This window comes from Lemur catta, chromosome 3, assembly GCF_020740605.2.
Source record: "Lemur catta isolate mLemCat1 chromosome 3, mLemCat1.pri, whole genome shotgun sequence".
Taxonomy (NCBI): domain Eukaryota; kingdom Metazoa; phylum Chordata; class Mammalia; order Primates; family Lemuridae; genus Lemur; species Lemur catta.
Genome location: NC_059130.1, coordinates 22,641,278 through 22,657,619, shown reverse-complemented (window position 1 = coordinate 22,657,619; position 16,342 = coordinate 22,641,278). Strand labels below are relative to the sequence as shown.

Sequence of the window (16,342 nt, the reverse complement as noted above, 5' to 3'; positions counted from 1 at the left end):
CAAAAGACCCCCTACCACAGTAATACTTAGGAATCTTGTTCCAAATGGAAATATAATTCTCTGAATTTAACATAGATTTTTGGAAGTAATTCTTCATTAATGGGTTTTTCCATTTATCTGTAGAACTTCTGATCTTTTTGACTAATATAGTGTAGGGGAGTTCTCCTTCAGTAGTTTTCAAAGCATGGTTCCCAGATAGCAGCATCAGCATGATCTGGGAACTTGTTAAAAATGCAAATTCTTGGGCCCCACCCCAGACCTACTTACTGAATCAGAAACTCAAGGGGGTAGGTCCCAGCAATTTTCATTTTAACAAGCCTCCAGCTGATTCTGATGTATGCTGAAGTTTGAAAACTTATTTAAATTCAACACATTTTATTGTAGATTAGGCAATTAAGGGCCAGATATAAGTGACTTGACCTAGGGCATACAGCTAGTAAGTGCTTGTAAATGTATTTATCAATCCCTTTTGAGGGCAAACTGCTGACATATAAAACTAAGTTTGTTTAATCATAATAGTTTATCATAATATGAAACTTGTTCTCAAATTTTCCTTTATTATGTGGCTTCAATAAGTTTTAGAAGTAATCATCCTATACTATTATAAATCATCACAAACCCTAAGTTTTAACAACATGGCTTGCTTCAATTATAAATGTGAGGTGTGAACATGCATATAAAATAATATTTTCCAAAGGTCATATGGCTAGGAACTACAAAGTTTTTAATTTGCAATTAGGCCTCTTATAGAATTTCTGCTGGACTACATTTTATCTTCCCAATTTTCAAAACTATTCTTATGTTTAAAGTGGGGTTACTTTCTGCCAAAGAAATCCCCCAGATTAAATATCTTGGGGCAATACATACTTTTATTTACTCTTTATCTTTTTAAATTGGAATATGCTAATATATATAAAATCTACAGATCTAAGTGCTCAGTTCAACGAGCTTTGACAATTGTACACACCCATGTAACCATCATCCAAAACAAGATATGGAACATCTTCATGACCCCAGAAAATTTCTTTGTGCCCCTGTGCAATCAATTCTCATTTTATTTCTTACCCTGCAATCACTTCCTGACTTCTATCATTATAGATTTATTTTTCCTGTTGCTAGACTTCAAATAAGTGGAATCATACATCATACAGGATGTACTTATTTGTATATGGTTTGTTTCACTTAACGTGTTTTTAAGATTTAATTCATCCATGTTGCATATATCTAAGTTCATTCTTTTTTATTGCCAGCGAGTACTGTATTGTCTTATATGAATATACCAAAATGTGTTTAGCCTACCTTTTTCTTAGTAACAAATATTTTTTTCTTACCACAAAGGCAATACATACTGTAGAAAATTATACAAAACAAATGTGAGGAAAAAAAATATATCCATAATTCTACTCTCCATACGTAACCACTACAAACAACTTGGTGTATATCCCTTTGGACCTTAACACCAAGCTATCTATACGTTGTCATTAAAATGTAGAGACTATCAGATACAAAATTCTATTAAGGAACAGAGAACAATACAAAGTATTATTCAGGGTTAGCTCCCAAAAGGCACTTTGTTTCATTAGCATTTTCCTAGTAGGAGAATGTGGTGGCTTGCTTGCATTGACTGTCAAAGATGAGACCATGATAAATGTCTTAATTTGCACTTTTATGGATCTTTTAGTCCTTGCTGCTCTTTAGGACAATACTTAAGACTGGATACAACAGGGTAATGTCCTGGCAGGCAGTCTGTCCACCAGTTTGGGTGAGTGCAGAAACTCCTTACCTTTCTATGGATCACTATAGATTCCAGATTGTTGCTTAATTTTTTCTGACTTTGAAGCTCACATTCCTAGGGGCAGGCAAAAATACAGTTGTAGTTTTATTTGGAACTCTATTTTACATTCTTGGTTTTAGGGTCAGAATATACCTATTAGGTGAAATTACATAGGCAAAATTCTGTAGCCTACTAAACCCCAAGCTCTAAGGAGCTACGATGGTGATTAAATAAGAGAACAATACAATCTTATGTGTGCAGAGCCACATGTTTTAAAAATTACTTTAAAATATTCCACTATTAAAATAACAATATTAGCTATTATTTAATGAGCTAAACACTGTTAAAGCATTTCCCCAAAATCATCTCATTTAATCCTCAATAAGAAATTTGAGGGTTTATTTTGATCTCTCATAGAAGGCATTTGTATGTCTCTTAGGAGTGTGGGTTTTGTCTTGAGGATAGGGTTCGGAAAAACTTAGATGCTGTTGGTCTTACCTCACAAGGCCAAGTTAGTAAAATTTAGCATGATCGTAACTAGGAAATGTTCTGTTCTGAGGGACTCCAAGTAATTGCTTATTGTTCCTCCAGTCTGGTGTCTGCACGCCTCTCAAGCCAAGAAGGTATAATAACTCCTTTTTTATGGTCGATGGTACCTACATTCCACCTACTCAGAACTCCAGCTTCCCTCCTCTTCGTGTGCATTCCAAGTTCTATACCCAAGGGGGGGGGGGACTTACTACTGTATAGTGTTGAATAAAACAAGGTACTAAGCGAAGTCACTGAAATTCCCAGCCCTAATTCTGGAGAGAGCAGCACTCGCGGACACCCTGGACTCTCTAGCTCAAAGAAACTCAGTCTTTTGTGCTGGTGTTTGTCTACACTCCACACCCCTAAGATAAGGACTGTGGTCTACCTGAGCCTTTAAGAGAATTCGGTGATGGTAATCTATTCTCCGGTGGCTACATTCTTGAAAAAGCCCATTTCTCTTCTATTATCTTCAAAATCTTGGCTAACCAGACGCATTCACGTGGTATTTGTTGGACTCTTTCTCAACTGACTGCTGTGTACCCTGTCTTGATTTTTTTTTTTTTTTTAAACATGGCAAGTCACCCAGGGGTAGTAACCCTCCTGCCACCCCACATCATCGAGGGGAAAAACTACTTGTCCTCTCTTTTCTGGATATTCCTGCTCAGTAATCAAGGGAAGGGTAGAACTGAACTCCCACCCCCACCCCCGATGGTTATCAACCCTCCCCCGACCGCCTCGCAGCCCCGGGGCCTTTAACCCAGCACCCGCCTGGGTAGGGGAGGAGGCGGGGCTGCAGGCGGGGGGGAGGGGGGCGGCGCGCAGCGGTACCTAGCGGCGCTGCCAGGCTGCTCCATCCAGGGTACGTGGCACTACCCGTGGACACCGGGGGAGGGGAGTCAGCTTTCTCCTCCCCACGAGGAGCCTCAGGACATCCTGCAGAGGCGGGAGGATCCACCAGGGGACTGGTGCGCCTTTTAGGTGAGCTCTCAGCAGATGCAAGTGGCCCGGCTGTGGCTAGCGCCCGGCCGGCTCTCCACTGCGTGCCCACTGGGCGCTGGGTCTGCGTTCCCCCGCGAACAGCGGGAGAGGGGCCGTGCCCGCCAGCCCGCATGCGCAGAGCCGGGAGCGGCAGCCAGGACTACAGCTCCCAGAGGAGACCCACGCAGGCCGCCGGCGCCCGGCTGCGGCGCCATCTTGAAATCTGACCCTCAGCCTCCGAGGCTTTGCGTCAGCAGCGGGTGGCCGCAGGCGTACCGGGAGCCCAGCCTTGCCAGCAGGGGAGGACGCCGAGGACGCGGCGGCTGGCGGGAGAGCCAGCTGTAGGGGACATGGCAGGGCCCGAGCGCTGCCTGCGCTGCTGTCACTCAGCGTCCCCTTGAGGCGTTTCCACGCCCGCCCGCTGCCCGAGGGGCGGGGCAGGCGCGCTGGTACCCGGAGCCGGCGCGCGGTGGCAGAGGTGGGACCACGCCAGGCTGTGCCATGCGACCCAAGACCACCGAGGCGCGAGACGGAGCGCAGCCAAGAGCCAGTGAGTGAGTGAGCACCCAGCAGCCGCCGCCGTCGGGAGGAAGCTCGGCACTCGCTAGGAGGGAAGATGAAGGAGATTTGCAGGATCTGTGCCCGGGAGCTGTGTGGAAACCAGCGGCGCTGGATCTTCCACACGGCGTCCAAGCTCAACCTGCAGGTCCTGCTTTCGCACGTCCTGGGCAAGGATGTCTCCCGCGATGGCAAAGCCGAGTTTGCTTGCAGCAAGTGTGCTTTCATGCTCGATCGGATCTATAGATTCGACACCGTTATTGCGCGGATTGAAGCCCTTTCTATTGAGCGCTTGCAGAAGCTGCTGCTGGAGAAGGATCGCCTCAAATTCTGCATTGCTAGTATGTATCGGAAGAATAACGATGACTCTGGCGCGGAGACCAAGGCGGGGAACGGGACGGTTGACATGTCCGTCTTACCCGATGTGAGATACTCTGCACTGCTCCAGGAAGACTTTACCTATTCAGGCTTTGAGTGCTGGGTAGAAAATGAAGATCAGATTCAGGAGCCACACAGCTGCCATGCTTCGGAAGGCCCTGGAAACCGACCCAGGAGATGCCGTGGTTGTGCAGCTTTGCGGGTTGCAGACTCTGACTATGAAGCCATTTGTAAGGTACCTCGAAAGGTGGCCAGAAGTATCTCCTGTGGCCCTTCTAGCAGATGGTCTACCAGCATTTGCACTGAAGAACCAGCGTTATCTGAGGTTGGGCCACCGGACTTACCAATCACAAAGGCACCCCCAGATGGAGAAAGCATGGAGGAAGAGACACCGGGTTCCTCCGTGGAATCTTTGGATGCGAGTGTCCAGGCTAGTCCTCCACAACAGAAAGATGAGGAAACTGAGAGGAGTGCAAAGGAACTTGTAAAGTGTGACTGTTGTTCAGATGAACAGGCTACACAGCACGTGTGTAATCACAAGTTGGAGCTAGCTCTTAGCATGATTAAAGGTCTTGATTATAAACCCATCCAGAGCCCCCGAGGGAGCAAGCTTCCCATTCCAGTGAAATCCAGCCCACCTGGAGCCAAGCCTGGCCATATCGTGACCGATGGAGTTAGTTCCGGTTTCCTTAATAGGTCTTTGAAACCCCTTTACAAGACACCTGTGAGTTATCCCTTGGAGCTTTCAGACCTGCAGGAGCTGTGGGATGATCTCTGTGAGGATTATTTGCCACTCCGGGTCCAGGTATACAAAATAGCTACATAGTACCCTTCTGGTTATAGCTACTTGGTCTCAGGCTTCACATGATTTCTGTTTAGGTGAAGGTTAATAATATTCCTAGACTTGAGCGAATTAATCATTAAGCCCATTTTTGCTGCACTTTTTGCTATGCCCCGTTTAGTAAATGTGATTAATATTCAGATAATTTGCTTTTGCAATCCTTTTTGTAACATTATCTGTTGGCCTGCCCATTAATTATCAAAATGTATACCTTTTAAGACAAAGAGATTTCCAATTCACTTTTATCCCATAAAAAGAAGACATTTAATCTCATTTCTGCCACTAGAATTTTTCTTCTAACCTGCTTTTTTTTTCCATCTTTTTTTGTTGCGGTTTTGTTTTTAGATTTATAGATGTTTTCTCCCACTGGCTTTCCAGGTTTCTAGTTAGTTCTCCTTGGAGCATTAAGCCTTTCATCCTCAAAACGATTAGAGCAGAGGATAAAGGTTTGGGGAAAACCTATTAAACCACCAAGAAAGTATTATAACATCTGAGCAATATTATAATTAGTAGATGATTTGAGGATTAACGATGACTTTTTCATAATAGAGACAGGAATTGAAGTATTGTCACTCAAAATGTTAAGGTGAAGACTCTTAATAGCCAGTTTGTCTACTGAGCGCTACTAGAAGATAATTTGATATTAAGAAAGGATTCACCCATTATTGGATGTTAGAGTTTCATCCATCATACTCTTTTGAATTCTTAATGACTAGAGGATGGCAGCTGATCTTAATTTGAGTTATTCATGTCTGCCCAATTGATTTCAAGCCAGCCTTTTAAATTCAGCTATGTATGCAGGGACCTGACAGATGCTATTTTATTTCTATAACAACAGTAAATGCTAGGTTCAGTTAACTTTGTGAAACATTCAGGCATGTTCCACTTGATGCAGATTTTTTAGTGATACAAAGATAGACAATCTAGAAGGCATTTTTGGAAAGCCTGCTACTAGTCAACATCATTCCAGAAATTTAGAGCTTGATAACAAATTGTTGATTGTCATGTGACATTTTTGAAAAGTAGTTCTATTGTGTATATAATGTGTATCACAATAAAAACTTAAGCAGAAAACAGAAAGTTTTAAAATTTACACAGAATTATCAGAAATAGCATATATGAAAGTGTTATGAAAAAGTAAAAGGTCAGTATGTTAAGTATGTATGCCTGACACTTGTGTACTTCCTTTTCTTTCAGCGGAGCGTCATAGCTAAATTTGGGCTTTCCAGTATGTGTGTGACTAGACACAGATGTTACTAATTAAACATGATGTTTTCCTACAGAGATCCGAAAGTAGACTAGGCAGGGTGAATAGGAAATAAACTCCCCTTCCTCACTTCAGATATGGCCAATATTGTAGAAAGTTACGTAAAGACTTAGAAAATTATAGGCAAAACAAGAGGAGTTTTTTTCTCCATATTTAATTAAAAATGCTATCTTTTGGTGCTTTGACTCAGCGAAGTTTGGAGTTGGGGAGGATTTTAAAAATCATCTCAGGCAGTCTCTCAATTTAGAGATATGGAAAGCTCATGGTTTAAATAACTTAGCCCATGCAGAGCCAAAGATTTCCAACCACTCTCAGCCAAGACACTTTAATTCTATACATTAAACCACATTGCCTGAAGTATATCAACCTAAGTAAGTACTTATTTTAAACCAAGAACCCTCTTTTTCTAACCTAAGGATTCCAGGAGGATCATCCTTTAGGGATTATGTGAAGACAATTGTCATCTGAATGAGCACATGTAAACTATGGGAACTGTATCTTTAGGTCAAGGCCTTTTACTTCACAAAATTTGGACATTAGAGCTTTAAAATAGTACTGTATGACCTTTCTGCTGTGACCTGGCTTACATTATTGACTTGAATAGTAAAAATTAGGGGAAGGGAGAAAATAATACTAAGCTGCAAGAAATATGGTGTTTAATTATTATGCCATTTTTCTCTAATTTAGGATGTGGGGGAAAATAGGGAGATAAATTAGGCTCAGTGTGTTTGTAAATAAAAGGTGTATTTTGGACAGCTGATCTATTGTTTAAATCTCGTTGACTTTAAGCTTCTTAAGAGCTGTTGTGCTTTATGGCACAACCAGTGCTAGGTGGGACAATGGCAGACTGGCTTTTGTCTATTTCTCTGAACAAACATACAAAGAATAGAAATAATGGAAAATTTTTTGGGTGGTTCTCTTTTTAGTTTGTAGAAACAAAAAGCCATGAAAGAAAAAAAAAACAATTTCCTTTAGTTAAATTCTACTACAAATATGAAGAAAACCTATTATCCTAAAGGGTGAGATTGTTCTGTAAGATGATTTTGATTCCTTTGTTTAATCCTCCATTTAGACTGTATTGTATACACTATTAAATATCAACATCAGGATTCCTCCTGATGGCTTTTCCTCTTTCTTTCCCTGTTTCTCTCTCGTTCTCTTTCTCTCTCTTTCTCTTTCTTCTTCCTTTCTTATGTTAAAGGAAAACAGCAATAGTACAGTTCTCCTGCTTACTGATTTTCTAATATTATGCAAAGTGATTTATTTGCCTTCTGCAGAATTTAAGCCTGAGGACCCAAGGCTGTTCAGATATCTAAAGAGAGGTTTGAAGCCTTATTCTTGCTGATAATTTCCTCCTTTATTGTCTGGTCCTGAACTAGAAAAGCTATGATAGGAGGGGTGTGGTCCCTTAGTAAACAGCAATTGGGAGAGCTCTGGCCCATGTGCAATTTCCCTTTCTATCTAAATTCAAAGAGCAGGAGTTCTTTGCTTCAAGCCTTGCAATGCCAAGGTCTGCTCCTTTGTGACTATGGTAAATTTATCCCTCTCTTAGTTATATTAAGTAGATCAGGCCCTTTGGAAGGTGTGGGCATTAGATGCTGGTCAAAGATTAGGCCTTTAATTTTATGCTAGTTGATGGTTCTTGTCTGTCTCCTGCTATTAACAATAGGATAGAAAATTATAGCAGTTTGAGGTCTATGACTCAGTAACTGTGAGGACTAGAAAGTATCAAGAAAAATGCTATTAGCCTAGAAGATCTAAATAACTGCCTTTTAGCCTAATGGTCTTACATTATACAACATTAGGCCTGGAAGCAATTCTCTTTTCTGATGCTCGAAAGCATTTGTCCTAACCTGGAGTTAAAAGTGACTTAATTTAATATTATATTATCATTACATGATTTTATTAGCTGATGGTCTGGAGAGTAACACTGATTCTACCAAATCAGCTGCTATTTCATGGCTACACTATCATCATAGGAGCAATTGGTTTATGTACTTGATGCTTCACAAGAATTCATTGTGAGTTGTCAACTCAGTGGAACTTGCTAAGTGCTCTTTTGGCAGACTGTAAGAACATATTTTGAGATGTAAAATAATAAATTATTACAAAAAAAGAAATATCTTCCAACTTTTAGGTCAGTATATTACATTTATAGAATTAGAGGTTTCCTATGATTATTCATGCCAAGATGGGTACAGGTGAGATCCAGATTCATAATGTACTTTACTGTGTCATTCTTTGGCTTTAAAGTTGCTGTTCAAATATGTATATAGTGTTATTTCTAAGAGAGGCACTGAAGGCCTATTTTTGTTTGTATTTTTTGTTCTTGTTCACTTACTAAACAAAAACTTTTGATCCCTGCAATGTTCCCAGCATTATGATAGGCAATAGGTTTAGAGAAATGAAAGATACATTAACAGCCTGAGTGCATTTGTTTTAATTGGATCCTTTCCCTGATTTCCTGTGTAACCTTGGGCAGATTATATACCTCCTTTCTCTCAAGTTTCCACTTCCTCATATGTAAAATAGTATTGGATCATGGTTAGTTTATAAAGTTTCCTTCACAGCTCTAAGATTTTTTTGGTTTAAAGTGAATAAATATGATCCCCTTCCCTGCCATTTTAAACTTGAAGCTATTTTTAAAAATTCTGCTTGTTATAGATTAAGTCTCAAAATATAGTAGATGTTATTGCTGTTTTACACTGAGGAAGTAAGAAGCCAGGTTTTATAGAGAATGTTTTATCATTAAACAAATACTAAATTTATGTATCAGAATTGTAAATATCTATTAAAATAGTTACCACTCCCATGGTGTGACATAACTCACATTTCTTCAGGGGAAGGAATTATCTCAAATAATTTTTCTAGAAGTCATTATCCTTGCTTTTTTTTTTTCTCCCTCTCCCACCGTCTAGTCCACCAGCAAGTCCTGTCAACTGTGCTTTCAGAACATATCCAAATCCATTACTGCCTCCATTACTACCACTATAATCCAAGCCACTGCTGTCTTTTACCTGCCATCTGCGGCAGCCTCCTAGCTAGTCTCTCTGCTTCTACTAGAGCACCCCAACAACCTGTTCACCACAGAGTGATCTTTTGAAAACTTAAATGTGATTACTTGTCTGTTAAAAACAATGCGGTCTCTTCTCATTTCAATTAGAGTGAAACCCATTAACCCTGCTCTGCTGAAGCTGTGTATGATCTGGCCTCTGTGCACCTTTCTACCTCATCATATGTTACTATCCCGCTTGTCCGTTACGCTTTGTGCTATCCAGCAAGCCAGCCACTAGCCTTTAGGAGGTATTGAGCACTTGAAATGTGGCTAGTCCGAATGGAGATGTGCTTGTGAGTGTAAAATATACCTCGGATTTCAAAGACCCAGTATAAAAAATTATATAAAGTATCTTATTAGTAATTTTTATATTGATTACCTGTTTATGATAGTATTTTGGATATATTGGGTTAAATAAAATATTAAGATTAAGTTCACCTATTTTTTTTTTTTTTACTTTGTTCAGTGAAGCTACTAGAAAATTAAAAATTATGTATACATGGCTCACATTACTACTCTGGCCACATAGGCCTTTCTCATTCCCGGGCTCATATTCCATTAGCTGTTCCTTCTGCCTGGATTGTTCTGGTGATCCTTGTAGGACTGGCTCCTTTTCATTAAGATCTCCAATTAAATGCTGCCTCATAAAGACTTTCCTCTGATCAAGCAATTTAGAGTAATTTGCCCACCAACTCTCTATCATGCTTTCCTATATTACTGCTTGTCACTATCTGATATTGTGTATTTCCTTGTTTCTTTACTATGTAGCTCCCCACTCCAACCCCTGCAAAATATAAGCTTCAAGAGAGCGGGAACTTCATTTGTCTTGTGTAGTACTTTATCTTCAGTACCTAGCACATAGTACTCAACAGATAGATACATGTTGAGTAAATGAAATTAATGAATGCTATACTGGTAACTGATGCTATACTGGTCAGATTCACTGTCATTTCTAAGTAAGCAGTGAAGTCTAGCCTCTAGAGGATGATGTCAGAAGTCTAGGTTCTTTTATGAGATGTTCCACCAATTTGTCAGAACCTTTGTGATTATTTTTATTTTCTCTCATTTATCTTCTTATAATTGAGAATATTTTTTGATACTCCTTTGATATTCTTGCCTTTTAGAATTTTGAGATTTTGACTTACCAAATAGTATAGTGGAAAAAAATTGGGCTTTACTAGCTATTCAGAAAAGGCTATGGTCTTATAAATAGGATAACAAAATATCCAGGTTTGCCTAGGGTGATCTCATGTTATACCTGTTATCCTAACATAATTGTTAATTGTACCCTTTCAACTCTTAAAAGTGGTTTGATGTGAGTGATAAAGTATATAGTCACTCTGCTTATAAAGGTACTGGAATCGGAAGTCAGCATTTTATATCCATTAGCCCTGTACTTGGATCTTTTGTTCATTCTGCCTAGAATGCCCCAAATCCTATCCCTCTGTTGAGATCCAGGTTAAATTTAGTCTCTTCCAAGAAGCCTTTCCTATACTTTCTGTTGAAATGAGTGTTTTTCTTTATACTTTCATGATGTGATTGCCTTCTCAGTAGACTAATACTGTTGGGAGTCAGAACCATACACTAGTCATCATTGTACTCCTCACAGTGCCTCACACGTGCGAAGCATTTAATAGATGTAATAGATGTTAGAAAAGTTGATAAAAAAGCACTGGAGGGATAGAAAAGATTTTTCTTCTGAAATTTTTATACTTCTAGTCTAAGGGATTTATGGTAAGTGGTAACTCCACTGCCTAGAAGGTGATAATCAAAGTTTGAAAATGTGAGAGAAAGAAAAAATGAATAGCAGTTGCTTTTTTTTCTCTTCCTAATGAATTTATATTTCTACTTGGAGGGGAAGGAGGTAGAAGGGGGAGATGGAATTTAATGCCATAGTGAATTCCCAAAGTTTTATTTTAACATCCTTAAGCTCATAGTGATTGTTAGGTATAGTTGAATAAATTTATCTTAGTCTGATCAGTTGTCTCATATATAAATAATACATGTTTTTCCCTCCTGAATAGTTTTAGTGAATTGATATCCCTATAAAACATATCTCCTTCCCAGACCACTATGGATTATTTATCCAGGCTTATGCTGTTAATCCACCTATAAATAGCATATATATTTCAAATTTATTTTTAACTTTTTTGAAATAATTTTAAATCTATAGAGATACTGTAAGAGAAGTACCAAAAACTCCCATATACCCCTTGCCCAGATTTGCCAGTTGCTAATATTTTGCCACATTTGCCTTATCACTCCCACTCTCTGTATGTGCTCATTATTTTTTAAAATTTCTGAAACATATGAGAATTAATAGCAGATATTATACCCCTTTGCCCTAAATACTCCAGCTTGTATTTCCTAGGGACATCTCTTTTATAACTCTAAGTATGATTACCAAGTTTAGGAAATTTAATATTCATAAAGTACTGTTATCTACTATGTAGTCCATATTCAAAATCTACCAATTTTTCCAATGTGAACAGACATTTTATAAGAAAGGTAGTTAGAATATAACTTTTTATTTCTTAGGAATAGTATAAGTTTGATCTGTATGTCTTTTCAATTCCCTGATTAAAAATAGGATAAAACAAATATGTGGCCATCGTAAGGATTTCCTTTTTGAAGTCCCCCCTTCTCTTTAAACTCTGAATTATTTGCTTTAACTGAATATGTAGTGTTTGTGTAAATCAGTAGGGAAAGATGGGGTGGGAAACTGAGCTTGGAAACATCGTAAAGATGAAGGTGAATCAGTGCTCTTAATATGGAACAGGCCTGTCTTCAGGAATTCATACTGATAATTCATGTAATAACTCTAGTTTTTTAAATCTCTAGCAAAATATGCCATAGACATTTGAAGATAAATATAAAATTTGTTGTTGGCTGTGTTTAGCTCAACTTACTTATATTGCTGTTTCTTCCTAGCCCATGACCGAAGAGTTACTCAAACAACAAAAGTTGAATTCAAATGAGACCACTCTAACTCAGCAGTCTGTATCTGATTCCCGTTTGGCAGAACTCCAGGAAAAAATCCAGCAAACAGAAGCCACCAACAAGGTATGATCAGTACTATGCCCTTGGAGATGACAGGATTTACCTGAGGATGTGACTGGCTCTAGCATGAGTCTGTTAACCTGCGTAGGACCTGGGAAATGAATACTGTATACTCCTGGTGCTCTAGGGAATATTTCATTTAAAAGTATAGTTCTTCCCTTTATTTCTCATCCAGATTCTTGCCTACTCTGTACAGATCATAATTTCTAGTGCTTTTCAGGGATGTGATTAAAACTGGCTTGCAATCTTTAACTGTAAAAAGCACTGAGAGAGGAGGTTTGTTTTTGATTTTAACCTACCTTGTTACCCGTTGATAGCTCATGGATTTTAATATCTGTTTAGATGAAAGTTGCCACAGTTTGTGATGCTGAACTTCTGGCCTGGTGTCCCCTTGTAGTGTCCTATCCTACACTAGATAGCAGAAACTTCTTTGTCTTTGTGTAAGGGATCTTCAGTGACCCATGTGGACAAGCGCCAAGTATGGCTGCCATCACAGAGAAAGCACAGTGCATGAGAATTGAGGCAATTGAGTATTGAAGGAAGTATTTCATTTTTATGGCTAGTTTTTCTTGCTGATTTACTTAGGACTTTAATGGTTACTATATGTGGGAAAAAATAATAAGATAATATTCCCTAAGGAATCCTTTAAACCTTAGATTTGAAGAAAGACTTTATGGTTGCATTCGAGGTTAAAAGGAATCATTGACCTAAAAAACTGCTTTTCTTTGCTGAATTTAGATTCTTCAAGAGAAACTTAATGAAATGAGCTGTGAACTGAAGTTTGTTCAGGAGTCATCTCAGAAGCAAGATGGTACAATTCAGAGCCTCAAGGAAACTCTGAAAAGCAGGGAAAGTGAGGTAAAATATTTGGCGATCAAGGACCTGTGAGGAAATAATTGTTCCCATCAAAGTAGACAAGCATTTTATGTTTTATAAAAATGGATATTATCAGACTAACAAATCTTAGCCTGGAGCAATTGTACCTTAACCTAAATTGGTATTTTGGAATAGTCCTGTTAGTAAAATCTGTACAAGTGAGATAATGGAATTTATATTTAGTTTGCTAACATGTTTGGTATTCCCTCTCTCATTTTCAGACTGAGGAGTTGTACCAGGTCATTGAAGGTCAAAATGACACAATGGCAAAGCTTCGAGAAATGCTGCACCAAAGCCAGCTTGGACAACTTCATGTATGTAGGGGTCACATAGGACAGGAGGAGAGTCCAGTTGGAAATACGCCCTTCTTGGTTATAGGCTTGATTTTGTCTTCACAGGTGCTCAGTGCCTGCCCTCCTGGTTATGATGATTCCTACTCTCTTTTCAGAGCTCAGAGGGTACTTCCCCAGCTCAGCAACAGGTGGCTGTGCTTGATCTTCAGAGTGCTTTATTCTGTAGCCAGCTTGAGATACAGAAGCTCCAGAGGGTGGTACGACAGAAAGAACGCCAACTGGCTGATGCCAAACGATGTGTGCAATTTGTAGAGGCTGCAGCACATGAGAGAGAACAGCAGAAAGAGGCTTCTTGGAAACATAACCAGGTAAATCATTAACCATTTTGTAGCCCCAAATGCTGACTTTGCCCTGATAATAACTTTCCAGCACTACAGTTTGTGTTGAACCCTTGAGTCATTTGCTTAATCATGGTAATTCAGTTCAACACTTGTTGCTCTTGTACCATCTGCCAGCTGCAGTAGGTCCCCCCTTATCCATGGTTTTACGTTCTCTGGTTTCAGTGGCCTGTGGTCAACCATGGTCCAAAATATTAAGATATTTTGAGAGAAAGAAACCACATTCATGTAACTTTTATTACAGTATATTGTTACACTTCTTCTATTTTATTATTAGTTATCATTGTTAATCTTTCAGCGTGCCTAATTTATAAATTAAACTTTATCATAGGTATGTTTGTATAGGAAAAAACATGGTATTATATAGGGTTCAACACTATCCAAGGTTTCAAGCATCCACTGAGGGTTTTGGAACATATTCCTTACATTTGAGGGGGGACTACTGTATTGGATTGTGTTCTGGAAATACAAGGGTGAATTGCACAGGTTCCTCACTCTTAAGTTACTTATAATTTAGTATGAAAGAGTCACATAAGCCAAATTTCAGTGTGTTAATACTGAGGAGAACGTATGCTTGGGGTCCTACAGGACTATATAGGAGGGGCTGAGAAAGGGTATTAGAGAAAGCTTCACGAAGAAGCAGATATCTGAGGTTATTCTTGAAGAATGGGTAAATGCCAGCCAGACAGAAAAGTATGGAAGAACAACCAAGGCCAAAGGAATGGCATGCACAATTAGCCATGTATTTTTTTTTGAAAAATAAAATACATAATTCTTAAAAGTTTCATTTATCTTGTTAGCTTAGAGCATATGCTGGTTTTTTTTTTTTTTTTTAGGTTTAAAAGACATTTTTTGCGGTCTCTCTTCTTAGGCTGTTTAACACTCAGATTTAAAAGTGTAGTTTTTGAAGGATCTCCCTGCTTTAGTATTTGAAGATAAAATATTAACCTTGAATTTCCTTTAGAAATATTAAAATTTCAGCTGTCTTAGCAGGGGTAGGGGTGGGAATAATACTTAATTTTTTTATTTACATAAAGGAAATATTTTCCTAAGTTTTGTGTAGTTGATGAAAATATATATTTTTAAGGCTGTCTGAAGTAACAGGGTTTCCTTATTAGAAAAATATTACATATGGCAAATTAAGAATGATGAGTACAGTCACCATGAGGTCTTTAGAAAAGAAAATGATAGAAATATTCTATCCTTGAGCTTATTTTAAAATAAAGGATTCAGGTTTACAGTGGGAAGAGTCCCATTTAGTGGTTATGTAGATCTTTTGTAAACCAAAAAATAAGTATTGAACTATAAGAGCAAATTTAATTCCTATACCCACCCATAATTTTCACAGTTTTCCACTTCCTATTGGATTCATGTATTACTATAATAATTTCTATAGCAATTTTAAAAATGGCACATTCGGCTACTTTATATATCATTTTCTTATGCCTTGACTCTCATGGCTGTGTGGAAATTTTAGATTGTTTTTAAAACGTAACATATTTAATTTAGGAATTGCGAAAAGCCTTGCAGCAACTACAAGAAGAATTGCTGTCTAAGAGCGAACAGCTTCGTACCCTGGAGGCTGAAAAATGCAATGAGATTAGAACCCAGGAACAAAACATTCAGCACCTAAACCATAGTCTGAGTCACAAGGAGCAGCTGCTTCAGGTGAATTTATATAATTTCAATAAAAACTGGGCCCATAGAGCTGTGAAATTTCTGTTCGTATAATCTCAAGATATTAATCCACCTATGTTGAGTACCTGCTATATGTAGAATGTTAAGAGGTGGGAATCAGGAGGATATAAGATAAATAGAAAACACAGTTTGTGAATTAAGGTACTAACCAACAAGTGTAAGAAACAATACATACAGACCTGAAAGATTTAAGCAGTAAATATTCAGAAAATAGTTATTAAGCATCTGTGTGAGTCAGACACTATGCTGGATGTTGAGAAGACAAAGAGATTTGCCCTCTGCTCTCAGTCTAATAAGTGAAGACATCTGTACAGAAACTTCCACAGAGTAATATAGATGATAGAAGGAAAGTTTTAGGGAAAAATGGGGCGCCAAGACTGTTCTACCTCCTGTGTGCCTCAGTCACATTGAATCCCTTACTTTTCATTGAATGTACAATTTTTTTCATAGTATGTACATACTATGCATAAATTTTTTTCTCTGACACTACCACTTCTTCACTTAATTTGTGAGGTATTTACTGACATCTTCAGGCAGAGTTAGGCAGTGCATCCTGTGTTCTCTAGTTACTAGTACATACACGTTGCAGAATAGTTAACAGTTCTGTGTGTTGTGTATGTTGCGGAATAGTTAAC

The 16,342-nt window shown here is 38.7% G+C and overlaps 1 protein-coding gene across 19 annotated transcripts in view; it reads left to right on the top strand.

The window, feature by feature from the left end:
• LOC123633855 (phosphodiesterase 4D interacting protein) overlaps positions 1 to 16,342 on the top strand; it is a 175,631-nt gene that overhangs the window by 92,432 nt on the left and 66,857 nt on the right. For 11 of the 19 annotated variants that reach the window (XM_045544822.1, XM_045544811.1, XM_045544821.1 and 8 more), the window contains exons 1-6: positions 3,755 to 5,024; positions 12,314 to 12,445; positions 13,181 to 13,300; positions 13,540 to 13,632; positions 13,767 to 13,979; positions 15,519 to 15,677. In XM_045544822.1, the coding sequence (XP_045400778.1) occupies positions 3,900 to 5,024; positions 12,314 to 12,445; positions 13,181 to 13,300; positions 13,540 to 13,632; positions 13,767 to 13,979; positions 15,519 to 15,677 (1,842 nt within the window). In that variant the 5' untranslated portion in view covers positions 3,755 to 3,899. Of the gene's footprint in view, positions 1 to 3,754; positions 5,025 to 12,313; positions 12,446 to 13,180; positions 13,301 to 13,539; positions 13,633 to 13,766; positions 13,980 to 15,518; positions 15,678 to 16,342 lie in introns of those variants that run through there. The other 8 variants (XM_045544824.1, XM_045544823.1, XM_045544812.1 and 5 more) reach the window with 1 other exon arrangement.